This window comes from Rhipicephalus sanguineus, chromosome 8 (assembly GCF_013339695.2).
Source record: "Rhipicephalus sanguineus isolate Rsan-2018 chromosome 8, BIME_Rsan_1.4, whole genome shotgun sequence".
In the NCBI taxonomy this organism is placed as follows: domain Eukaryota; kingdom Metazoa; phylum Arthropoda; class Arachnida; order Ixodida; family Ixodidae; genus Rhipicephalus; species Rhipicephalus sanguineus.
The window spans coordinates 23,608,715-23,631,109 of record NC_051183.1 but is presented as its reverse complement, the minus strand read 5'-3'; the positions used below and the strand labels follow the sequence as shown (position 1 = coordinate 23,631,109).

The window sequence follows — 22,395 nt, the reverse complement described above, 5'->3', positions numbered from 1 at the left end:
CGTTTGTTCCCTGACCCACTCTGCTCTCTTCCTGTCTCTTAAGGTTACACCTATCATTTTCCTTTCCATCGCTCGCTGCGTCGTCCTCAATTTAAGTTGAACCCTCTTTGTAAGTCTCCAGGTTTCTGCTCCGTAGGTAAGTACCGGTAAGATGCAGCTGTTATATACCTTCCTCTTGAGAGATAGTGGTAGACTACCATTCATGATTTGATAATGCTTGCCGAATGAGCACCATCCCATCCTTATTCTTCTAGTTATTTCACTCTCATGGTTCGGCTCCGCGGTTACTACCTGTCCTAAGTAGACGTACTCCTTTACAACTTCCAGCGTCTCGCCACCTATGTTTATTGCTTTGTATTAAAATTATATAGCAAGCACTGCAACTACTATTCACGTTACACCGACATTACGCCTGCTTAGGGTCTCTTTTCAAAGCAGTTTCAAGACCTGGCCTGGCTCTTTGTTAGAGTACCTGACTGGCACGCGGATGACCGCCGCCGTAGCTCAGTGGTACAACATCGGACGCGTTATTGGAAGGTCGCAGGTTCGGTCCCTGCCGGCGGCAAGTTATCGTTGCGTCCACTTTACGTTCTTCACATTTATATCCTATTTACTACAAATAACACCCCCTATACTTTCCTTGGCATTATTATCTGTTAGTTCTCATTAGTATTGTGTCTAACAAAAGAAAACGAGCCATTATATTTCATGTGATTTCCTTTTTTCACAGCGAGGGTCTCCTTCTGGCAGACTTGATGCCCTCAGGTAGTATGCGAGGGATTATTGGTCATCTGCCAGCTCTTAAAAAGATCACGTGTTACGTGACGCCAACAGGCAGAAATAAATTACCCCATCTCCCGCTAAAGGGGACCATGAGGCGATGCGAAGCCGGAGAACTTGCACAATCGCGCTCCGTTGGCGTTCGTTGGGCATGATGCCGACCTCGGATCGTTATTAACGGTGTTAATAACGTTGTAGACAAAGCTGAAGCGGTTCACGAAGGTCTTTATTGAGCAGCATCAAGTACTTGAGGTATGCACTTTGCTTTGATGAGGGTGGCTTTGTGTTCGCTGAAGTGAACCGTGAGAGGATCTTGGTGCAGTGGGTGGATCTTGAAATTGGTGAAGACGTGATCAATGCATGTGTCGTGAATGGTAGTTCGCTGCCCTTCGTTTCGCAGCTTTGTCTTGAGTGGACGCAATTGGGCTGATGCTGACGCGTGCTTGCGTCAGCCCACTCACTGTAGGGACTGTTGCTTCCATCACGCTTCATCGGAAGCACCAATGGAGTCAAGCGGAGTCAACCAAAGCAAGCGCTGCACTGAACACGCGCTGCGCTCTAACCGCTTAGAGGAGCAGAGGAGCGCAGAGAGTAGCTCATGCACCGCGAAAGCAAAAGCGAGAACGCAGGAGAAGCGCAAGCAGGTGCTTGTAGAGAATTGGAGAGAGTAACGAGCAGCTGTCGAAGAGAGGGAAGAAGGAGAGGCGCGCATGCGTAGTGTGAGTGCGGACTACCACGCCGCCTTACATACCCCCGAGCAAGAGATGCGTCGCATCTAAAAGAGTGTTCCACACGCGCCGCCATGGCTGCGATCAGCGCTGACTCACACTCCTAGGTTTAAATGCACGTATTATAAAGTGGACGGGAGGATGACCGCCGCCGCAGCTCAGTGGTAGAGCATCGGACGCGTTATTCGAAGGTCGAAGGTTCGGTCCCTGCCGGTGGCAAGTTATCTTTTCGCCCACTTTACTTTCTTCACATTTTATATCCTAATTACTACAAATAACACCCCGTATACATTCCTTAGCATTATTGTCTGTTAGTCATCATTAGTATTTTGTCTAACAAAGAAAAGGAGCCCTTAAAATTAATGTTCTTTCCTTCATTGCGGAAAGCTTGGGTTCGATTCCTGCTACGATCCGGATTTTTATTCCTTGCATTCGTGGGGTCAACGCTGCCGATATCGGGTTTTCTTACCAGTCTCGCATTTAAATTGCCAATGTCTGTTCTCGCCGTTCCTGGGCAGATATAAACTGTCGATTACCTGTGGGCATACCCGCATACCCGTCCCATGGTATACGGGTATGTGCAACACGTGTCTGGAGGAAAGGGTTTGACGACGTACGCGACAGGATTTTCATGTTATTCATGTCATGACCCAACAGTCGTCTTACCCTCCCTTACCAATTTTGATGTACAGCAACCCAAGAAGGCGATCAGGAGAGCACCCAGACAGTGGCGGCTAGATAGATACGTAGATGGAAACGATCTAAGGGTCCGTGGTTCTCTAAGAAATGCTTCACATTTGAAACAGAGATGAAGACAGAAAGAGAGAACGAGAGAGAAACAAGGAAAAAGAACCAATGAGAGAGAGAGAAAGATATGCGTATAAAGAGGAAGCGAATTCTCGCTTCCTCTTTATATATATTCTCTATATATTCATATAGAGAAAGAAAGAGGAAGAAAGGAAGGGAATAGAAAAAATAGAAACAGCCGGAAAGAAAGAGAAAGAAATAGAGAGAGAGAAAATGAAAGAAATAGAAACACTTCATTGAACTCGACCGATATCTAGCCAATACTCGTGATTTACAGTGTGATCAAGCGAACACTTCGTGCATCGGCGTGTGAATGCACGTATAGTCATAGGCGTGCGCACAGGGGGGGAAGGGGGGCGGCCGCCCCTTTAGTCACCTACGAAGAGAGGGGCGCAAAGTCTGCCCCATACATTGACTTAATAGGGAGGGGGGCGCCGCGACGTACCTATACCCCCCCCCCCTTGAAGGGGAGCTCTGCGCATGCCTATGCGTATAGTCAAGCCAGAACCAGCCTACATGCTCTGCTTCGCCTCAGCGTTGCGTGACTCAGTGGAAGCTGCGGAAACTTTTTTTGAAAAGTTGGAACGAGAACGAGCTAGCCCAGCCTAGAAATGGCCCAAATTAGCCAAATAGCAGCTATGCAAAAATATTGCTAAAAACATGAACGACAATATATAAGTAGCTGAGTTGCTCTCACCTTGATGGCAGCCCAATACTACGCCTGGTGTTCACATGACGAACATTTCAGAAGGCAAAAGAATCTCCGGACACAGTTGAATGAACGCATCAAAGCGAGTAGGGCGAGATTTATTCTCGAAGCAACAGTTTCAGTGAGATTTTCTATAAAGATATGCCTGGCAAAAAGAGGGCCTGCTGACAGCAACGCTAGCATGTCAAAAGAAGTCAATTATTTTCTTCGACATCCCAATTATTTCTGGTTCGATTGTTGCTTACTGTGAGCCCTGAATACGTCCAGAAAAGCGTATGACTACAACAGCTCGGGATCTCTTTAAAACAGGAGCAAAGAGCTTACATGTGCCCCTAGAAATATTTGTTGCGGTAGAGAACAGAAGCGCGCGCGCGCGCGCGCGCGCGCACGCACGCACGCACGCACGCACGCACACACACACACACACACACACACACACACACACACACACACACACACACACACACACACACACACACTAAAAGCTAGGATCAATGTGCCAAGATGGGGATAAGCATGATAAAGCAGCTACAAGGCATATTATGACATCTTATCAGTGATGTGGCAGACATGCCATCTATGGTACTTTGGAGTAGATTTCCCAGAGCATGTACTGACCGTTATCATAAACCTAAAGCCCATTTCACTTTCAAGCACATTAGCCCACATGTCTAGCAAATGGATCACTATTATGTGCTTTGCTCAGATGTCATGGAGACGTCCTTTACATCTGCCACAGGGTAATACCACTGTGGCTGCCTTACGCGTCCTGCTGGTATAGAAAAAAATGAACAAGTTTGCTCAAGCGTTGTAGTAAAATTTGATAAGGTCGACATAACATTAAAAAACGCAGCGTACCTTAATTATTGCTGCCTAAAGGTGCTTTTAATGGAGCTGATGCATAGTGTTTGTAGCCCAAATAAGCAAGTGAATATAGGCGTTTCAACTAGGACGTAGTAACTTTGGTCAAATTTGCGCATATGCATTGTAACCCAAATAACCCAGAGAAAATAGGCGCTTAAATTAAGAAGTAACTTTGGACACGTTTGCGCATAATAGAAAACTAAAACTTGAGGTGTGACGTTTGTCATGCTTGTATGATCAAGAGCAATACACATTTGCATTAATTAGATTGAATGGAGAAGACATCACGCCTAGATTTAGAATGTCAGCGCGCCTGGGTTTCGTGGAATATTCGCTACACGGAACTGTGGCGCTGCGATCATTGATCCACTGTAGGAATTATGGTAGTACATGGATTTGCCTTGTCTCCGGGCTTGTGGCTTCAACACGCAGTAGTGGCTTTGCTTATTGTTGTGTTTTGGCTTTTGTTTCGGACGAAAACAGTCCCGTCGGGAAACTCGAAAGCCGATTTGAATTGTTGAGCCTAGAAAGGTGAGCCTAGAAAGGTCAAGGTGGTAGAGTGTAACCGCTAAACTTCACTTCGTTTTGCAACAAAGTGGCTACAAAGTGGCTGCATGCCTTACGGAGCCGTAAGAACGAAGCTTAGGCAAATCTGAGTGTTACCCATCATTCTCATGCTGGCTTAAGCGTCATGCGTTGCAGCTCCCATAGACACTAGCGCCAGATTGCCCTCTAGTGTATATGAAACTCTATACGTCGGCCCGCTGAGTCGGAGATAAAATCACCGTCGCCGGATGACGCATGGACATGGCCCTGACGAAATAAAAATATTGAAAAAAAAAAACACTTGATAGAACTAAAAATAAGTGTCTGTATCACCGAACAGCCTCTCCCTGTCACGACAGGCGCAACAACCGTGTTCCTCCCCAGAAAACGGTGGTGGGTTCATCTCGTTCACTGCAGCATCAACTTTCGAGAACTTCATAACAAGTTCGTAAGGCAGTTCCTCCAGAAATTCGTCGCCAGAGACGACACCCTCGCCACCATCCCTGGCCGATTTGCTTCTCTTGAAGACAGCGATGAGCAAGCACTCGTACGCGTGCGTTGGGGGAGGTAACGTAAGGATATCGTCCAGCTGATTCAACACAGAGGGGGACAAAAATGATGTCATACGTTGAAACTTTTCCGTGTCGTCGAAAACGCCGAGCTTGGCCAAGTATTCTTCTACGGCGTAATACCACACCAGCAACTCTCCGAGCCTGACGTCCAGCACCGGTAATACGGGAATGTCTGCTGCCAGAGGCGAGCGCTGGTGCTCCACATCGGTCGAACCCGGTTGTTGCCTGTGACCTTTGACTTCGTGCGGGACACCGATAGCGACGTGGTACTGTTCGTCGGCTGCACCGGCAGTCTGCATTGGAAATTTTGAAGAGTGCCGAGTCCAATGTTCGACGGATTTGGTGGGCGCATTCTAAAGATATCAGTGGTGTAGCTGCAATCTTGCGAGTGCATCATAAAAGTGTTATGAACCACTTTTCCAAGAAATCATCGAATGATCTCTGTATAGAAGTCTATTGCTTCCCGAATCGATTAACACGAAAATTTCTGAATCCCTAGGGAACGAGCTGAGTTACAGGTGGTGGTGGCGCGTCTTAAGCGCTTTCTTCTCTCGTCCCGACTAGCGCGTTGTAAGCTACACATGTATGCATGGCATGGAGAAAAGTTACGTCAGCGGGTCATGACTTTGAGCGCGCATTAATGAAGCGCGATCGCTCTCTCCCGTTGTGATTCCTGTGCGTGGGTGTGGCGCACTGTGTAATGCAGTGCGTAATGTGTAATGTGTAGTGTGGCCCACTGTGTAAGCGGCCTATGGAGCTCAGCGGAGGCACGTCGCAGCGCCCCGTGGAAAGAAGCGCACCTGATCCCAGCGACGCTCTTGATTTATGTCAGCTATCGGCTAATAGCATGCTACATGTAGTTATACGTCAAACAGCAGGCGCCGGCAGCTCTGCCGAGAGTGAGCGCAGGCGTCTGTATGAAAAAGTGGCCGTCTGAGATATGGCAACTTCGCGCTCCTCTTCTAAATGCTTTTTGCTGCCCACGACTGCAAGATTTGGCTGAGCTGCGCATAGCAGTACCTGCTATCCGCAGCATGTGCCTTTTCTCTAAGCCCTAGGGGTGGTTCATGACCCCTTTAAATGTTCGAGGTCCCTCTAGCAACATAACAGCAATATCGACACCTTTTTCGCACATCTTAAAAATAAGATGAAACGAGCGCTTCAATGCGCTTGTATATGCAAATACAGGTCTTTCATGCTGTGTTGTGACTGACTGTGTGCCTTTGCGCACGTACCGCGGCATGCTGTGCTCGAGCATTTTTCTATAGAAAATTTTAACTGTTACTTATCGCTTGTGCGTTTTGTTGTATACCTTCGGGGTGTTTAAGCTATAATTAAATAACAACTAGTGCAATTAATATTATCCGGGGTTTTACGTACCAAAAGCACCATATGTTTATGAGGCACGCCATAGCGGAGGGCTCCGGAAATTTCGGCCATCTGGTGTTCTTTAACGTGCACTGACATCGCACAGTACACGGGCCTCTACAATTTAGCCTCCCCCGAATTTCGACCGCCGTGGCAAGGATCGAACCCATGACCTTCTGGTCAGCAGCCGAACACCATAACCACTGGTCCATCGTGGAGGACCAAAGCGTGTAATTATCTCCCCGTCACGTATACAACTTTCTTTGCAAGCATGTTTCAGAGCATTTCGATTTCTTGCTCAGTTTCGCGATTAGTTTAGCAATGGCGAAACAATCTGTACTCAGCTGCAACAGCCATTGCCGTAATGCCTCGGTAAGGCCTGTTTCCCTATTGTCGGAAGACGCGACATAGGGACATCCGGTGGCTGTAACATCTAGGCCATCCGTAAGCGGGATGGTCCATCTGCACCAATAGAGCCGGGGGTCACGTGACTAGAACATAAACGTCCCGAATGACGATACCACCATCCTACAATTTGAATTAGCAAAGTAGCGATTTGGGCGAGTTTATAGATCATCATGAGATAACGTACACACACGGAGACTAAAGAATATCTATCTATCTATCTATCTATCTATCTATCTATCTATCTATCTATCTATCTATCTATCTATCTATCTATCTATCTATCTATCTATCTATCTATCTATCTATCTATCTATCTATCTATCTATCTATCTATCTATCTATCTATCTATCTATCTATCTATCTATCTATCTATCTATCTATCTATCTATCTATCTATCTATCTATCTATCTATCTATCTATCTATCTATCTATCTATCTATCTATCTATCTATCTATCTATCTATCTATCTATCTATCTATCTATCTATCTATCTATCTATCTATCTATCTATCTATCTATCTATCTAACGTGTACAAACTTGTAAGAGTTTGGAGAGGAAAGCGAAACAAGACGTCAGAAAGATTTTCACTAGCTTTCACCTGAAGTTTATTACTAAACCGCGCCACTTTGTACAGGATATTTGAAAGTACACTAAAAAAGGCTCGACAAACTGAGTGCTAACGAAGCTAAATCCAAAAAGCAACGAAGCTAAATAAAAAAAAACAGAGATAGAAAACGTGCAAATCAGTGAACGAACGCCCGAGAGAGCATTTACAACGCACCACGATTTCGAACGGAGCTTGTAGGCGCCTGGTAGTTTCTTTTCATTATAAACCACATTTTGACAGTTAGTTCTTGCTCCTGCATGATTTGCTATTATTGCTACATGACATCGTATGGAACACTAGCCCAATGTAGATCGAAGTGTATGTACAATGCACGTGTCCTTACAACGACAGTTTACTCATACGGATGTTCGGCACTCTCAACGTTTGCTTCACGCTCAGCGTACGCGCTCATTGCTTCCAGGCTATCCTCTCGGAGAGCACCAGGATATCTCGGTATTTCGCACCTTGTTGTTCGCAACCCCCGGCCTAAGCCTCTTGCCGGAAGTAGCGAGGAAGCACATCCTTTCAATGCAGAGGAGTGCTCTGGAGAGGAGACGACCCTTGGTCTATACGGATGCCGCATGGAAGCCATTGCAGAGCTAACACACCCCGGTTCTATCTGTAGACAGTGTTCCGGTAGAGTAACAGCTGATCGAAACTCATGCATCCGGTTACGTCGTTTATAGTATTCAATCTCCTCATAACTGGCGCCACAAGTGCTGCCATCAGTTCCCTGAGAAGCAACAAGTTGCCTACACGTCACTGGACACTCCCCTGTTCCTCCATTAGAGTCAGCTCTGCTAGCATACTTCGGTGATGATAGATCTCTTCCGCTATCTGATGTCGCTAATTCCATTGACGAGGTCGCCACGCTCATCGCGCTAAATGTGTCGTCTAATTCTTGTGCCTGATGGTAGCTATCTCTAGTAGCATGGCCGTCCAGCGTAGGATTCGTGTTGACCGGGTACTCCTGCAGGGTGCTGGATTCCGATGCGTTAGGGAGGAGGCCATGGTGTCGCCTAGGAGATCCCGCTATGGCCGAAAGCAGCAGTTCTCGTTTGCTCGATGCAGTCGCGTTGGTAATGCTATCCGACGAACCTTGATTTCGCAGGGAGCTGCGCATGCTCGGTTCAGGTGAAGCGTTCAAGTATACAGTGCGGTCAGCGTCTTCGTTTCTTGCCCTTTCGTCGGTTTTTAGCTTGGCGCTTGCCTTGTCCTCGTCTTCCTGAAACAGTGTGCCTATAGGTGCAGGATTATTCCGATAATTCAAGAAATAGGAGAAAGCCCAAGATGACAGCCAAGTCGAATAGCTCTCAACGGGAGAATGTTGCTTACCCAATTCAGCCGTTGCGCGTGCTTCTCCCTGCAAGGTAATAAGAATACGTCACCACTCCCATATGTTTCTATGCAATATTCTTGCTTGGTTGTTTATTACGATTTTTATTATCGCATTTTTTATGTGGTGCTTTGAAATACCCTTTTTTACTTACTCTAATCACGTTGCCTCTACAAGTCATGTGCATGCATTATGCTATTTCATCTTGTATGATACTACGTATCCATTACGTATGGTCATTTGTTATTGTGACGCACCCCCTACCCACCAATGCGTCTTCACATCATCGAGCGTCTCCGAGCTAAGCAGCTGAACTGTAAAACTACTACAGTAGTTAACAGGTTACCGGTCAAACTCGTTAACACCTCAAAACAGGTTTCAGTGCATTGCTCGTACAGACATTTCCAGTTCATTGTGCACATTATTTTACCATGTTATAAAAGTGAGTCACTGCTTGGACCTCATCCTAAAGTGTTTTTTTTCGGGTCTATAATTATTATTTTATTCATTCACTTACAAATACTGCCATCCCGTTATGCAATTTTCGCAGGATACGACTAGTATGGTAGACAAAAATAAAAGAAGATAACCTATAAGCACTGGTACATAGACAATAAAGATATCACGAAATAAAGAGGCACATCAAATGCAAGTAAAGCGGTAACAGAAAGAAGGCAAAAATAAATAATTACACAATATCAGAGAAACGAATTTAGGGCCGGTTGCAACATTGCATCTTTTGACAATTGATTCCATTCAGTTACGGCCCTGGGAAAAAATTGATACTTGAAGGAGTTATTGAGGTTAATGATGGGGGTAATTGTCAGTGGTTAATGATGGAGGTAATTGCCTTGTAGCATAACTTGTTGCCCTTTCAACAATTCATACGCGTGAATTTAACATTCACAATTTGAATACAACTCACCTCTAAATCAGGTTTTGGGGTGTCCGTTTCAGTTGTGTTCACACCCCCGTGAGCTTCGCCACTGGATGGTTTTTCCGAGACGCCGTTTGGCCCTGGCTTAGGGGATGGCTGGCATGGTGCGACAGACGGGGCGTTTGCACCAACATCTTGACAGCCCATCTCATCCAGGAAAACCGGGAAGGCACACAGGTAAGCGATGGCTTCATCGCTCAATTCGGATGCCAAGAAATAAGGCATATACTGCAGAGCACCCATCCACGTCCCTTCCTGTCTTCTGGACCACACGTTTCGTGGCAAGTACTTCCGGACAAGCAATGCGGCCAACAGACAGTAGTAAGGCTGTACTGGAGAAGGTTTTGCCAAGAAATCTTCGACGCAATGGTACTGCTCAAGGCTGACGAGTGCGGGAGCGAAGCGGGCATATCTGTCTTGCTGGTCTAAGACTGAGTCTCTGAACGATTCTTCCATAGCCACGAATGCGCCCAGCCAGTCCCCTGAAGCGAAGTACTGCATCCAGATAGGTCCACCACCAATATTGATGTCACGGTTGGTGTCGAAGACAGTCCTCGCTGAGCAGTTGGCTTCAGGTGGTTCGTTGATGGCTCCTGGTTCAGGTGCTGCCGAGTTGCACTGGCAAAGAAACCCCGGGGACGCGAGTTGTAATTAGATACACGCCGAAGAACGCGGTAACGCTGGTTTGGTGAAATGCAATGCGAAGCATTTCTTAGCGAACTTGCGGCACTTTGAGCGTTTCTATCTATCTATCTATCTATCTATCTATCTATCTATCTATCTATCTATCTATCTATCTATCTATCTATCTATCTATCTATCTATCTATCTATCTATCTATCTATCTATCTATCTATCTATCTATCTATCTATCTATCTATCTATCTATCTATCTATCTATCTATCTATCTATCTATCTATCTATCTATCTATCTATCTATCTATCTATCCATCCATCTATCCGCTTACGTCTGGGTGCTTTCATGATCGCCTCCTTAACTTGGTGTAGACCACAATTGGTATGAGAGGGTAAGAGGATTTGACGAATATGACCGTCGGGTCATGACATGAATAACATGAAAATCCTGCCGCGCACGTCGTCAAGCCCTTTCCTCCAGACACGTGTGGCACGGACTCATTTACCACGGGCCGCGGTGTACGGGTATGCGCCACAGGTGATGGAGAGTCTATATCTACCCAGGAACGGCGAGATCAGACATTGGTAACTTAAATGTGAGAGCGTTAAGAAAAACAGACATCGGCAGCGTTGACCCGACGAATGGAAAGAATATAAATTAGGATCCCAACAACAATTGAAGCCAAGAATTCTGCGTGGCCATCACATATTCTACCACAGAGTCACGCCAGGTGTATAAACTGGTTTGGAATCACTTGTGGTTGTGATGCTGGCTACCTAATTTTAGTAGAAAGGAATAAACACTACATATCTGCTCCTACGATACAAGGGTGATATCAGATTAACGTATGTGGTTCCAGTGTTGGCTCCGCTTTTATAGCAATCTAATAAACATTATATTTGTATACCTATGATTCAGCAAGCTATATTGAAGCACTGCTCGACTTCGGAGGAATACATTAACGAAAGTTACGTATGATATTCACATGATTGCACCATAAAGTGCACTTAGTTTCGATAATACTGACGTATGTACTCTAACGTGAGGGCTGACTTGACGTCGCACCATAAGTTACCGTTTAAACGACAGTGTTGTCGACGTGCCTGTAAGGCTACGATGTGCACACAGCTACTACACTTACAAGAACACGCCGATCCGCCTTGGAAAGCTTTGCTCAAAGCAACAAAATACAGCATAGAAGTACTCGCTGACTGCTTCGCATGAAACCGATTCCCACAACGCGTGGGATCTGCCGAATGTTTTGGTTGTGTAACCGCTGGCGCGCTATATACGAACATATAAACTATACATCCTTAAGCATTTATTTTGAAATCAAGCTCAGCTATGTCCAAGAAGAAACTGCCAATACAGGAACAGTGCACCGCCTTGCCACTTTCATAACCATTAAATCAGAATAATACGTTGAACATTGATGTTACGGTGAGCATTTACATCTCGGGAACTCTCCTGAACTGTTTGAATGTTAGACTGGTGGTTTATCGCTTGGAAAAAGATCCATAGTGGGCAGTGGGGGATGCATTCATTGAAAGGCACATCGCATCACCGCTTTCTGGAGAAAAATATTATTCGAACGAAAAGTTGAATCTTTTATTGATATTTTCAGGGCATATATTGTTAAAATGGCGGAGTGCGTTACGTCCATAAGCTTCGAGATATGACTTCTGAGCTTTTCAGCATTGCAATGTAGCGGGCTGAGCAAAAGCGACAATGCGCGAAACGAATGTATTGGTTTCACGATCAGTGTAAGCGTTCACCTACGTGAGAGATAACATCTGTAGAGCATGCGTGTAGTGATTTCGCCAGTCTTTTATTCAAGAGCAGCGGCAGTGCGCATTCAACAAGGAACACCTAGACCTTTGAAGTTCGTCGCGTGAAGACGGATCAGTTGCCGCTTCGTGTGCTCCTCTCACGACAGCTGCGTGCGAGGTTGGCTGACGTGTCACTGTTTCTAGGCGACGCGTCTTTCCGAGCTCCTGAAATTTACGAATGCTCATGTCCAAGCAATTCAGGAATGGTGTGTGTGTATTGCGACTTAGAACAAAAACCTCGGACCTCTGTATCAGAGTGTCTCACGAATCGATTACCACAAAAGTGATTCGAATCCTTAAAGAAGGAGCGGAGTTACGGTGATTTGTCGCATGCCTAAAGCGCTTTCTCTCTACTCTCGTCCCGACGAGCGCGCTGGAAGCTGCTCTGGGAGGGGTGGCACGGGGAAAGGTACGCCAGCGCACGTCATGACTGAGCGCGCGTGATGGAACGCGATTGCTCTTTCCCGTTTCTATTCCTGTGCGAGCTAGTGTGACCACTTTGTAATGTTTGCAGACTATGGGGCGTGACGGCGCACCGTGGCAGAAAGCGCATCTGATTCAAACGCCACTCTTGGTTTATGTCGGCTATTGCCCAATAGTATTGCTCGTGCTGCGCGACTCCAAACAGCAGGCGTCGGCAGCTCTAAAGAGAGTGAGCACAGGGCTCTGTATGAAAAGTGGGCACCTGAAAAAAATGGCAACTTCGCGCTCCACTTCTAGATCATCCTTGCCGAGCACTACTGCAAGATCTGGCTGAGATGTTCATGGCGGTGTCTGCTATCCGCGGGGTGTGTTTTTTTTTTCACCAAGCCCATGGGGTGGTTCATGACCCCTTTAAGTTACATACATTAAACATACATTAAATGAGAATTTTAAGAACTGTTCATTCGATGAATATTACAATGTGATTAAGTACTACAGGGCGTGAGAAAAGATATAGAAGACATACGTTCCGCGTCTGGAAACAAATAGGGTTTTACGCCGTTATAAAGACCGCAGTACACGTGAACTTTTTGAGGCTTAGCCGATAAGAAAACACGTGGCCGCGTTAGAGATCCGTCGTTTGTACTTAGCAATTGTGAAGTGCAATATCTAGACGCAAGATCGTGACGGCAAATTTGTTATAAATTCGGCTGGCCAATGAGGTGATGTCGTTTCTGATCACCGTGTACACGTCACCTTTCAGGTAATAAAATTCAGTTGCGAGTCTGCGCATGTAATGACTTCTGTCTCGTGTTTTTAGCGCAGTATAACACTTTTTCAAGATAGATAGAAATACTTTTGTTGTCTTTTTCGCTTCTAATGTTATGCCTACCATTTTTCGTTTCGTCTCATGATGCGTAGTCCTTAACTTCTTTTAATGTGTTAAAGTAGGATTGAAGATAACATGAAAAAAAAGCATGGTTGATCCCTCTGTCATAGCAATCGGTATAACACGAAAGTAAAACGTGTCTTCACAGACGTAGTTGAGCATTTTTTGTGTATTGTTTCGCCCCGAGGGCGAAGGAATGAATGCTATAGCAACAAGTTGTAATGTCACGTGAAGAACGGCACGCCGCTCGAAACTTGCAACGCGCTGCTCAAGCAGAAAGGACGCACGGAACGAACATACACAGGATGAGCATGAACTGTCACAGCTCGACAGGTAAAGCGCGCTGGTTAAATCCAAAGGAGGACGCACGAAACGAACGCATAAGTATACACAGGATGAGCGCGAACTGTCACAGTTGCAACTTATTTATTTGTGAGAAGCGCGCTCCTTTCGCAAAAGCGGCCGCTGCAGTGAGCGAAGCGACCTTCGTGCTCTCTGTAACTTCAGCGCAAACTTGCGGTGACAGCGCAAGACGTACAAGATTAGCGCGCGCGCAGGAGCGACCACGCCCTGTAGAGGCACACGCTCATCTCAACGCGTGAGGCGACGCGCGCCGTTCGAGCCCTTCGCGCCATCTCGCTAGTGATAACGAAAACACGCTGATGTACCGCGATGTCCGAGTACAGCAACCAGCAAATGGTGTATATAAATAGCACGCCGTTAGTATGTCGAAGAACGTGCCGTCTGTGGCGGAGTCGTTTCGCACTGCGCGCTGGGGATCGAGGGGTCGTAAGTTCGATTCCCGGTGGCGGAACTTTTCCTTCTAGTTTTTTCTTTACCATATGTTAGTCTTTATATTTTAGAACGTCATATCCGTGACGGAAATGCGTCAGTGGAGCCGTGGTGGACCCCAGCATAAAACAATTTCGTGTTAAAAAAAAAGGTAGTGTTTAATAGCCTAGACAACGAACAAGAACTCACGATTTAAAACGGGCCTCTAGAATATGCGCGAATGAATGTACACCCAAGTCAATTACTAACAGGTGAGCATAATCAAAGGAATGTCACAAAAGAATAACGATGGGCAGGCATAGAACCTGCATTCCCGAAACATTACCGGTAAGTTACCGCTGTCCCTAAGGTGAAGTCTAAAATTATTCCATTCTGCCGGTACTGACATATGAGGGAGAAACTTGGTGGAGAACCTTATAATAGTTTAATATTGTTCTGGGAGCCATTCACTTCAATGCTTTTTTCGCACAATGGTGCCCTTTATTTGCACATGGTATCTACAAATTTTTACACTCCAAGTTACAGCAGCTGAGGTATGTAATTTCTTATATTACATTTATTATTGGCATAAACCTAAAGAGCACACATTTAGGACATCATTCAACTCACGAGCTTAGGAAACTCAAAGAATTGCCGTAGTAAGTATTATTCAGAACTTAATGCAATAATTAGGCTGGGAAGCAAGTCGGTGCCTTGCGAAAAGAAAATGAAAACAATTTGTTAGTATCTTTGAAATACTTTCCAGTATTTCAAAGATAGTTAATTAACTTTCGCTGAAAAAAAAAAACGTCCCCTTAGCTTAACAAAGGTATAAGAGAAGGAGCCTTGAAGTTTGGAAGAAATGATAAAGATGACAGGAAGTGTGGCGTGATTTGTTCAGTATGGTCGGTCACACTCATGCGATAAAGCATGCCGTACTGTGAAGCCGGAAAATATGTTCCTTTTGTAGCTAGTGGACAATGCATCGGTTCTTGCGGAAATTCGGGTGGTGCGGCTGGAACAAGCGTTGACATTAGCAAATTTGAGTCTCGAAACGTCTTAACGAAAGTTACTCGGAAGTATCATTCCGATATTAGCACATACTAAAAAATGCGCGACGTCACTTGCCAAGAACCTGGGAAAATCGTATGAGCATGTCAAGCTGATTCGCCTGCACTATGAAGTGTTCCTGCCATGTAGAATATTGCTTGTCAATCTCCTCTGACGATGTGAAAATCTGAGTAACGTTGTGACGATACCGTGAGAAACCTTAAGAGTAGCATAAATCAAACACTACATGGAATAGATTATTATGCTTGAGCAGAACTGTGAATATGTGAAGTTTTCGGCCACCGTGCCGAAAACTTCACATATTCACACTTCAGTCTGAAATCACTAGCTGGTCTAACCTTAAAAGACAAAGCTGTTTGTACTAGACGTGCTGGAAAGTGGTCCGTTCTTCGTACAAGAAGAAAATTATGCTAAACAAACAATGCAATTCCTACTGCCAACGATTTTAAACACATAGGACACAAATGACGGCGACATACTCACCCTAACACCATAAGAATACAAACAACATATTGTAAGGTGCAGTTTGTACGCTTCTGTTTTTTTATATATTATGCTACTGTTGACTGCTTTTTTGTTTCTCTGCCATGTATTTAGCATGTATGTATTGTGTTAGGCCTAGGACGCACTCAAGCTACAATATTGCAGCTTTTAGCCGGTGGTCCTTCACCATTGTTGTGTGGGGCAAATAAAATACAGCCTTATTCTGGATATATTGTACCCAGGATGAAGCTGATGTAAGACAGCTGCGAATGTTACAGGACCTTTTTTAAAGGCGCCTGGGAAACCAAGGCGTTTGGAATTGCTATACTAATATTATATTCAGTTATTTATAGGGGCAGTCATGGAGAAACCTAGCCATTGTCGCTATCATGGCGTTTCACATATAAAACCGAAGGGTGATAAGTTACAAGCGCGTACCTCACGCGGTACATATTGGCTATATTCATGCATGCTTCCATTGATTGATTTTCCTACTCGCAGTCAAAATCCTCTTCACTTTCCTTATGACGTGTCTATTTCTTAGGTAACTACTTATTAATACCTTGGAATTAACTTATGCAACGGTATGCCTTGTATAATATGAGTCTAACGAGTTTCTGCGTGAGCGTATGAGTCTAGCAACACCTTGATTGGTTGGGCAAAAATTAACCCTGATCTCTTTATTTGACTACCTTTTATAGCTTCCGAGATTACCGCGTATTACAGAGAGAATCGCAAGACATACGGACCTAACAAAGGAAACAGGCTACGATTTAGAAGCACATCCAAACAGATTCTTTTCCGAGCCTTTAACGGCCATCTAAAACTTACCCAGATGAAATTCAACCAAACTGCCGACATTGCAACTGCATGAAGGCTACCCAGAATCGCATTCTTTTGAGAATCCGAGGGTAACCCCCCTCCGAAAACAACACCGCCAGGTTCTGCCTTCGAGGCGCGGGAGACACTCCTGTCGGCAACTGACTACCTTATTCAGGCAGGAGTGATTAACCGGGCCGAAACGGTCGTGGAAAGCTAGTGGCATCAAAAGGTGCCATAGCGCTAGCAGCAACTGGCGACGCAGACACACTGGGACGAGCGATAGCTTTCAACTGAATGCTTATTGTCAGAAGCAGCAGTATAAGTAGATCAGTACAGCGGAAAAAGTCCAATCCACCCGACATGAAAACCTGCCATGTTCAATTTATTTGCCGTCAGCACCACCGAAGGGCAGCTGACGCAGCTGTCAGCGGCCCTCGCTATCAGGATGGCGTCCGCAGTCTCGCGTGTTGTTATCTGCATTCCAATACACAGCAGTGCACTCTTTAAACAAAGCTTCGCATACACAGTCACTACAATGCACAGACACGTGACGATGATATCTACTCAATTTCTGCTTACGTTCTGTTAGCTTATCGTTCAGGCACCTCCCCTTCTTCCGTGTGCGAATCTACTACTTGTTTCTGTTCTCTTATTCTACTTATTTCTGTCAATAAACATTCAGTTGAAAGTTAGCGCTCGTCCCGCTGTGTTTTCCTCGTCCGCGTCGGCTAACGCTATGACACCTTTTGATACACTCAACCAACTAGACCAGAAAAGCCACGTTGACAAGCTGCTGGTCGCCGCCCTTCGAACCGGTGGCAAGCTAACTTCAAAGACCACGTTATGCCCTGAATAAGGTTGTGTCCCTCTCTCCAGCTTCGGGCGCGAGGGGGAAGCGAAGCGAAGGAGCGAAGTACGATGCATCTTCTTTCACTTAATGTAACCAGGAACGCAGAACTTTTCCACAACAGAGCCAGTAAGAGAAGTTAGGAGACTTGACGAAACTTCGCATCGTATTGCAGCCGTTGGGGCTCCTTGCGCTGACGGGTCAACCTTCGGTGCTCCGCTTGCGATGCCTCACAATGGGAGAAATCATGTGCGTGGTCTAGTGGATGACCACTGAAGCCTGGTGCACTTGGGCCATGTTGCAGAAGCCGAGGCCTCTCGCTTTGCAGGCTATTTCCAGAGGTGCCGTTGAAATCTTCGTCTATCCTGTGGTATCCTTCCTGTGTTTGAAGCAGGTGTTGCCAACTCCGTCTTAGAGACCTTCCATCATCTTTCGCCGCGATGCGGGACCTGAAAGCTACCTCTTGAAGCACCCTGGCCTCTTGTGACCAGCTGTCGTCCGGTACTAGCTCAATGTCTCCTTGCTGTAGAGGGTGCAGCGTATTGCCCATGGCCTCCTGTTGACGCTTAGCTATTGGGTATCCGAGCTCTGTTCTGTGTTCTGGAACGTTGGTGCGCAAGCGCCGTCCCTGTAACAATTGGGCAGGTGAATGGCCATCCTCTGGTGCAGACACACGATAATACTCGTAATCAAAAAACGTCATGAGATTCCACAGTCTCTTTCATGATGCGCTTGACTATCTGCGCACCTTGTTCCGCCAGGCCACTTGATCTCGAAACCGCGAGCTTGATGTGACGTACTGAGTCACATTGCTCGGCGAAATCGGCAAACTCTTTGGATAAGACTTGAGGCTCATTATCAGTACAAACTTCCACGGGGATCACGTAGCGCGCGAACATTGCGGACGTTTCTTGTACCACCTCCTGGGATGTCGCTGTGGCTAATCTTTTCACTTGAGGAAAACTGTAATGTACGTCAAACACAACTAAGTGCGCTTCACCAGCAGAATGAAATGTCGATCCCTACTGTGTACAACGGTGTAATGGGGGTCGGGCGCATAACCAGGGGCTTGGACTGTTGTTTGTGCGCATACTTTTGACACGTGCTGCAATAACGAATCATTCATTCAATGCTACTGTCTAGTCCAGGACAAAACACGAGTGCGCGCGCTTTTGCTTCGCACCATATACTTCCCGGATGACCGGTGTTTACTTCTGTTAGCATTTCCGTCCGCATCGACTTTGGTGAGACGATTTCGCATCCTTTAAATAGTATCCCGTCAATGACAGATAGCTCTGACTCAAACGGACGCAATTTCCATTCCACGGTTGTTCCACGCGACAGTTGGTGCATAACCCTGTTTAGATAGGGATCCGATAATATCTCGTCTTGAACACATTGGGGTTATCACGAAATGATACAAACTGCATGAACCTCGATGTTCCGCTGTTTCCTTATTGGGGAAAAGCGCGGGCGATTTTCTCCAATCCTTGAGGTCTCTTGAAATACGATGAAAAAGTAATTCTTTGCTACGTGCATAGCACATTCTAAGGGCGGAGCCCTTTAGCCGGCTGGGCTGTCGTCTCATACCATCCCTTGGCCTCACGCTCAAAGTGCCAAAATAGGCCTCAAGAGGGCACTACAGGTCAAATCAATACCAAAATAGGTCAAAAGATGGTGCTATAGGTCAAGTCAATACCAAAATAGGCGCACAGAGGGCGCCATTACATCCCAAATGAAGGCTTCCTTTCCCGCCATGGATGTCGAGAAGGCTGCACGTTTGGAACGCTAGCACTTGCTTGCCCGTGAGCGCCAGCGTCGCCGAAGGGCTAACTAGTCTGTGCGAGCCAGCGAAGCCATAGCGAATCGCCAGCGCCGGGAGTTAGATGCAGGTCTACGGAATAGAGAAGCAGAGGCGAAACGGCAGCGAATGCGATGTAACCCAAAACTTCGGAGACTCAGACGCAAGCCGAGCGCCAACAAAGAGAGGCGAACCCACAGCTTCGAATCATACAAACACAAGCCGAACGTCAGGAGAGGCTGGAGAATCAGCAACTCTGCTCCCCAGTTTGTACAGTTTTCACGGTTTGGAACTGGCTGGATTTTTCTGTAGGCTGGGCATTGGCGTCGCTACTCGCATCTGCTTTTGTGCTCTTTGCTGCGTTCACTCCGGCACGTGACATCAGCTGGCTTGCGCTCGTTGGCCCAGGGGGCATTTTGTTGCGCCGCTACTTCAGCTGCTTTGCACGTGTTTTCGACCCCGTGAAGAGTCAAGGCTTTGTCCCGCAGCATCATTTCTTTGACAGATTTGTTATCAGTCCCGAAGACAATCTGGTCCCTGATCAAATACTCTTAAATTGTCCCGAAATTGTGAAGTTTGACTTGCGTTCTCATATCCTGCGCAAAACGCTTGAATAGCTCCCTTTCATATTTCGACTCGCATACGGAACACATGGCGTTCGCAAACCATGTTGCCTTGCTCAATGCATTATTCATCAAACTTCCCTACTAGTATCTGATAGTCATATTTCACCTGCTTGTGACGCCTCACCTTGGTCTTATGCGCAAGCTTGCGGATGACCGCCGAAGCCTGGTACACTTTGGCCATGAGTGTCTATGCGAGCGTCCGTTTGGCGGCGATGGTAGTGTAAAACGTTTATCTATTTGCATTGAAGGCTGTGGATGGGCAGATTCGAAAGGGCGTACCTCTCACAAACACTAGGACGAATCCATAGACCGGCATCTCGCTAGCCTCCTCGGTGGTCCGGGCTCTAGCCATCAATGCCTGCTGGGATTGGAGGTTGGAGCAGCCGAGCAGGACAGCTTCCCATTCCTCTCGGGTGGGGTTGGTACGTAGGTTTACAGGGGCATGCCCACATCATGTGTTAGGTGTCAGAAAACTCTTCTTCACAGAGCGGCCCGCGCTCGAGGAAGCAGAATTGAAGTGCTTAAGTACTGCCGCGCACAATGCACTATTGGTGAAGAGGCGGAGAAGCAAACGCCCCTCCGTCCAGGTCATGCCTTTACAGAGGGAGGGGGAATAGAGGCTATGAAAGTTTTGATAAACAGTGGTGATCTCTAAAGGCGGTGGACAGATTGAAATTGGGTTCCGGAGCTGGCTGCGGATGAGGCGATGCCCGGTGAGTAAGCTCAAGGCCGGCAGCGCCGGCTGCCTTGTTTTTCTCAAGACCCGCATCAGCTGTCGTACACACAGGATGGTACGAAGGGTCGGGCAACCTGTGTACAAGCATGCGTGGAGGATTTTAAAAGCCAGTTATGGTATATACATTTGCTCAATATTGTGACAGGCGCCCCTGGAGTGAGTGATAACGACCCGGGACTCTGGATCTGCGGCGGCCAATGCAATCGCGATCTCTTCCGCAAATGTAATGTTTGGGGCACGGAGAGTAAGGCCCTGAACTGTAGTTTTTTTGGCGGAAGACTGTCACCGTGTACCAGGAACCATGTGTGGGCCGGCTGCCTTGATGCAGCGTCTGCTTGAGCGTGTGACTCAAACAACATATCAACTGGTTGGCAAACGGTAACGCTCACCTGTTTATTTGTATACCCTTTAAAACTTCCGGCCTTATCAACGTGCGCGCGCATTGATAAAGCCACATCAGCTAAAGAAAATAGGGTTTCTCAAAAACAGCATTTTTTTAACACTCCGAGGCACTCACAACAGCTCGTTTTGTTACTGTTAATAAAACCTATGTTGGAGCCCGGGTCACCCACCTAGAGCCTTCCCTGCGACAAGGTTCAATCGCAGTTTGTGTTCATATCGCACCAGCGTTATATTTCCTGGAAGTGTAGTGTATGTTATCAAATTATCACATTTGTCTTGTCGACGGCATGTTCCGAGCCTCTTATCAGTTCTTTCACACCACAACTAGATGACTACTGTAAAAGGTCATCGTGCACTCTAGCATTACCTGACACTTGTATTCTTTGAAGTCTTAAGGTGCAGCATGAGAGAATTGTACGAAGCTTTCTGGACAAAAAAAAAAAAAGGTTTTCTAAATATTAGGCCTAAAGAGTGCGAGTTATTTTTTGATAAGAATGGCTTATATTTCCTGTGCAGCTCAGGTTGTTCCGTACCAATTTAAGGAACCGAAGATTTTTCTTTTGACACTTTTTTGGAAAAAGTGCGCAGTACCAGCGTTTTTTTTTTGTATATGCGCAGCTGTTGCAACATGAGGAACTTTCTTTTTGCAGAAAGGCTCAGTTGTGTTCGGCGTTCGTCCTGCATCCATTCTTTCTTTGCCCCATCTTTATAAGCCCCAATTTAACCATGCTTCATCAAGCCAGTAACTAAGTGACTTGACATGACGAGAACTTTATTGAGGTTTTGAAGAGCTCACGCCCGGGGGGACCCGGGATGAGCAGATGGCTTCAACTATGACGGGCCTGCCAGTCTGCCCCTCTTAGTTAGTATCCTAATGTCCCACGCAGTTTGCTTCTTACTTTCTACCATTAGTCTAGTGAGATTGGCCTTAGCCCGAGCTCAAGTAGCGAAGTTCGATGCAGTACGCAAGCATTATGTGCCAAAGTGAGACAAATAAATAGCAGTGTGTCGAAAACGCACAGAAAAAGTGGCACACGCGTGCTGTTCCCGGGCATGTGAACTCGCCGTGCCATAGAAAATATAAGCAAAAGCCCTCAGCGCCTCACTGCCGAACACGAAGCATTTAAAAAATGGTATACACGACTCTTATTTAAGCCTTCAAATAAGTCGCAGAGATACATGACGGAAAGGCAGGGAGGATAAACACAACTGAAACATCCGGGTTGCCATCCTACACACGGCGAAAGCCAGTCAAGCATTACGCCAATGAATATAAAAGTCTCCAAAAAAGCACTAACGCAGATTTTGCGTCTCTAGCTGGACCAAACAATCGGACAAACGAATTGTAGCACATCACTTTTCAGGAGTGCAACGATCGTCTTCATCAGCCT

At 46.2% G+C, this 22,395-nt stretch overlaps 2 protein-coding genes across 5 annotated transcripts in view; one reads left to right on the top strand and one right to left on the bottom strand.

The window, feature by feature from the left end:
- LOC119401555 (tryptophan--tRNA ligase, cytoplasmic) overlaps window positions 1-22,395 on the top strand; it is a 434,281-nt gene that overhangs the window by 358,188 nt on the left and 53,698 nt on the right. The gene's annotated exons all lie outside the window — the stretch shown is intronic.
- Window positions 4,632-22,395, bottom strand: part of LOC119401552 (uncharacterized) — a 40,772-nt gene continuing 23,008 nt past the window's right edge. For 2 of the 4 annotated variants that reach the window (XM_049418788.1, XM_037668445.2), the window contains exons 8-9: window positions 9,655-10,284; window positions 7,374-8,756 (exon numbers count right to left, since the gene is read on the bottom strand). In XM_049418788.1, the coding sequence (XP_049274745.1) occupies window positions 7,746-8,756; window positions 9,655-10,284 (1,641 nt within the window). In that variant the 3' untranslated portion in view covers window positions 7,374-7,745. Of the gene's footprint in view, window positions 5,300-7,373; window positions 8,757-9,654; window positions 10,285-14,822; window positions 15,232-22,395 lie in introns of those variants that run through there. The other 2 variants (XM_037668449.2, XM_049418789.1) reach the window with 2 other exon arrangements.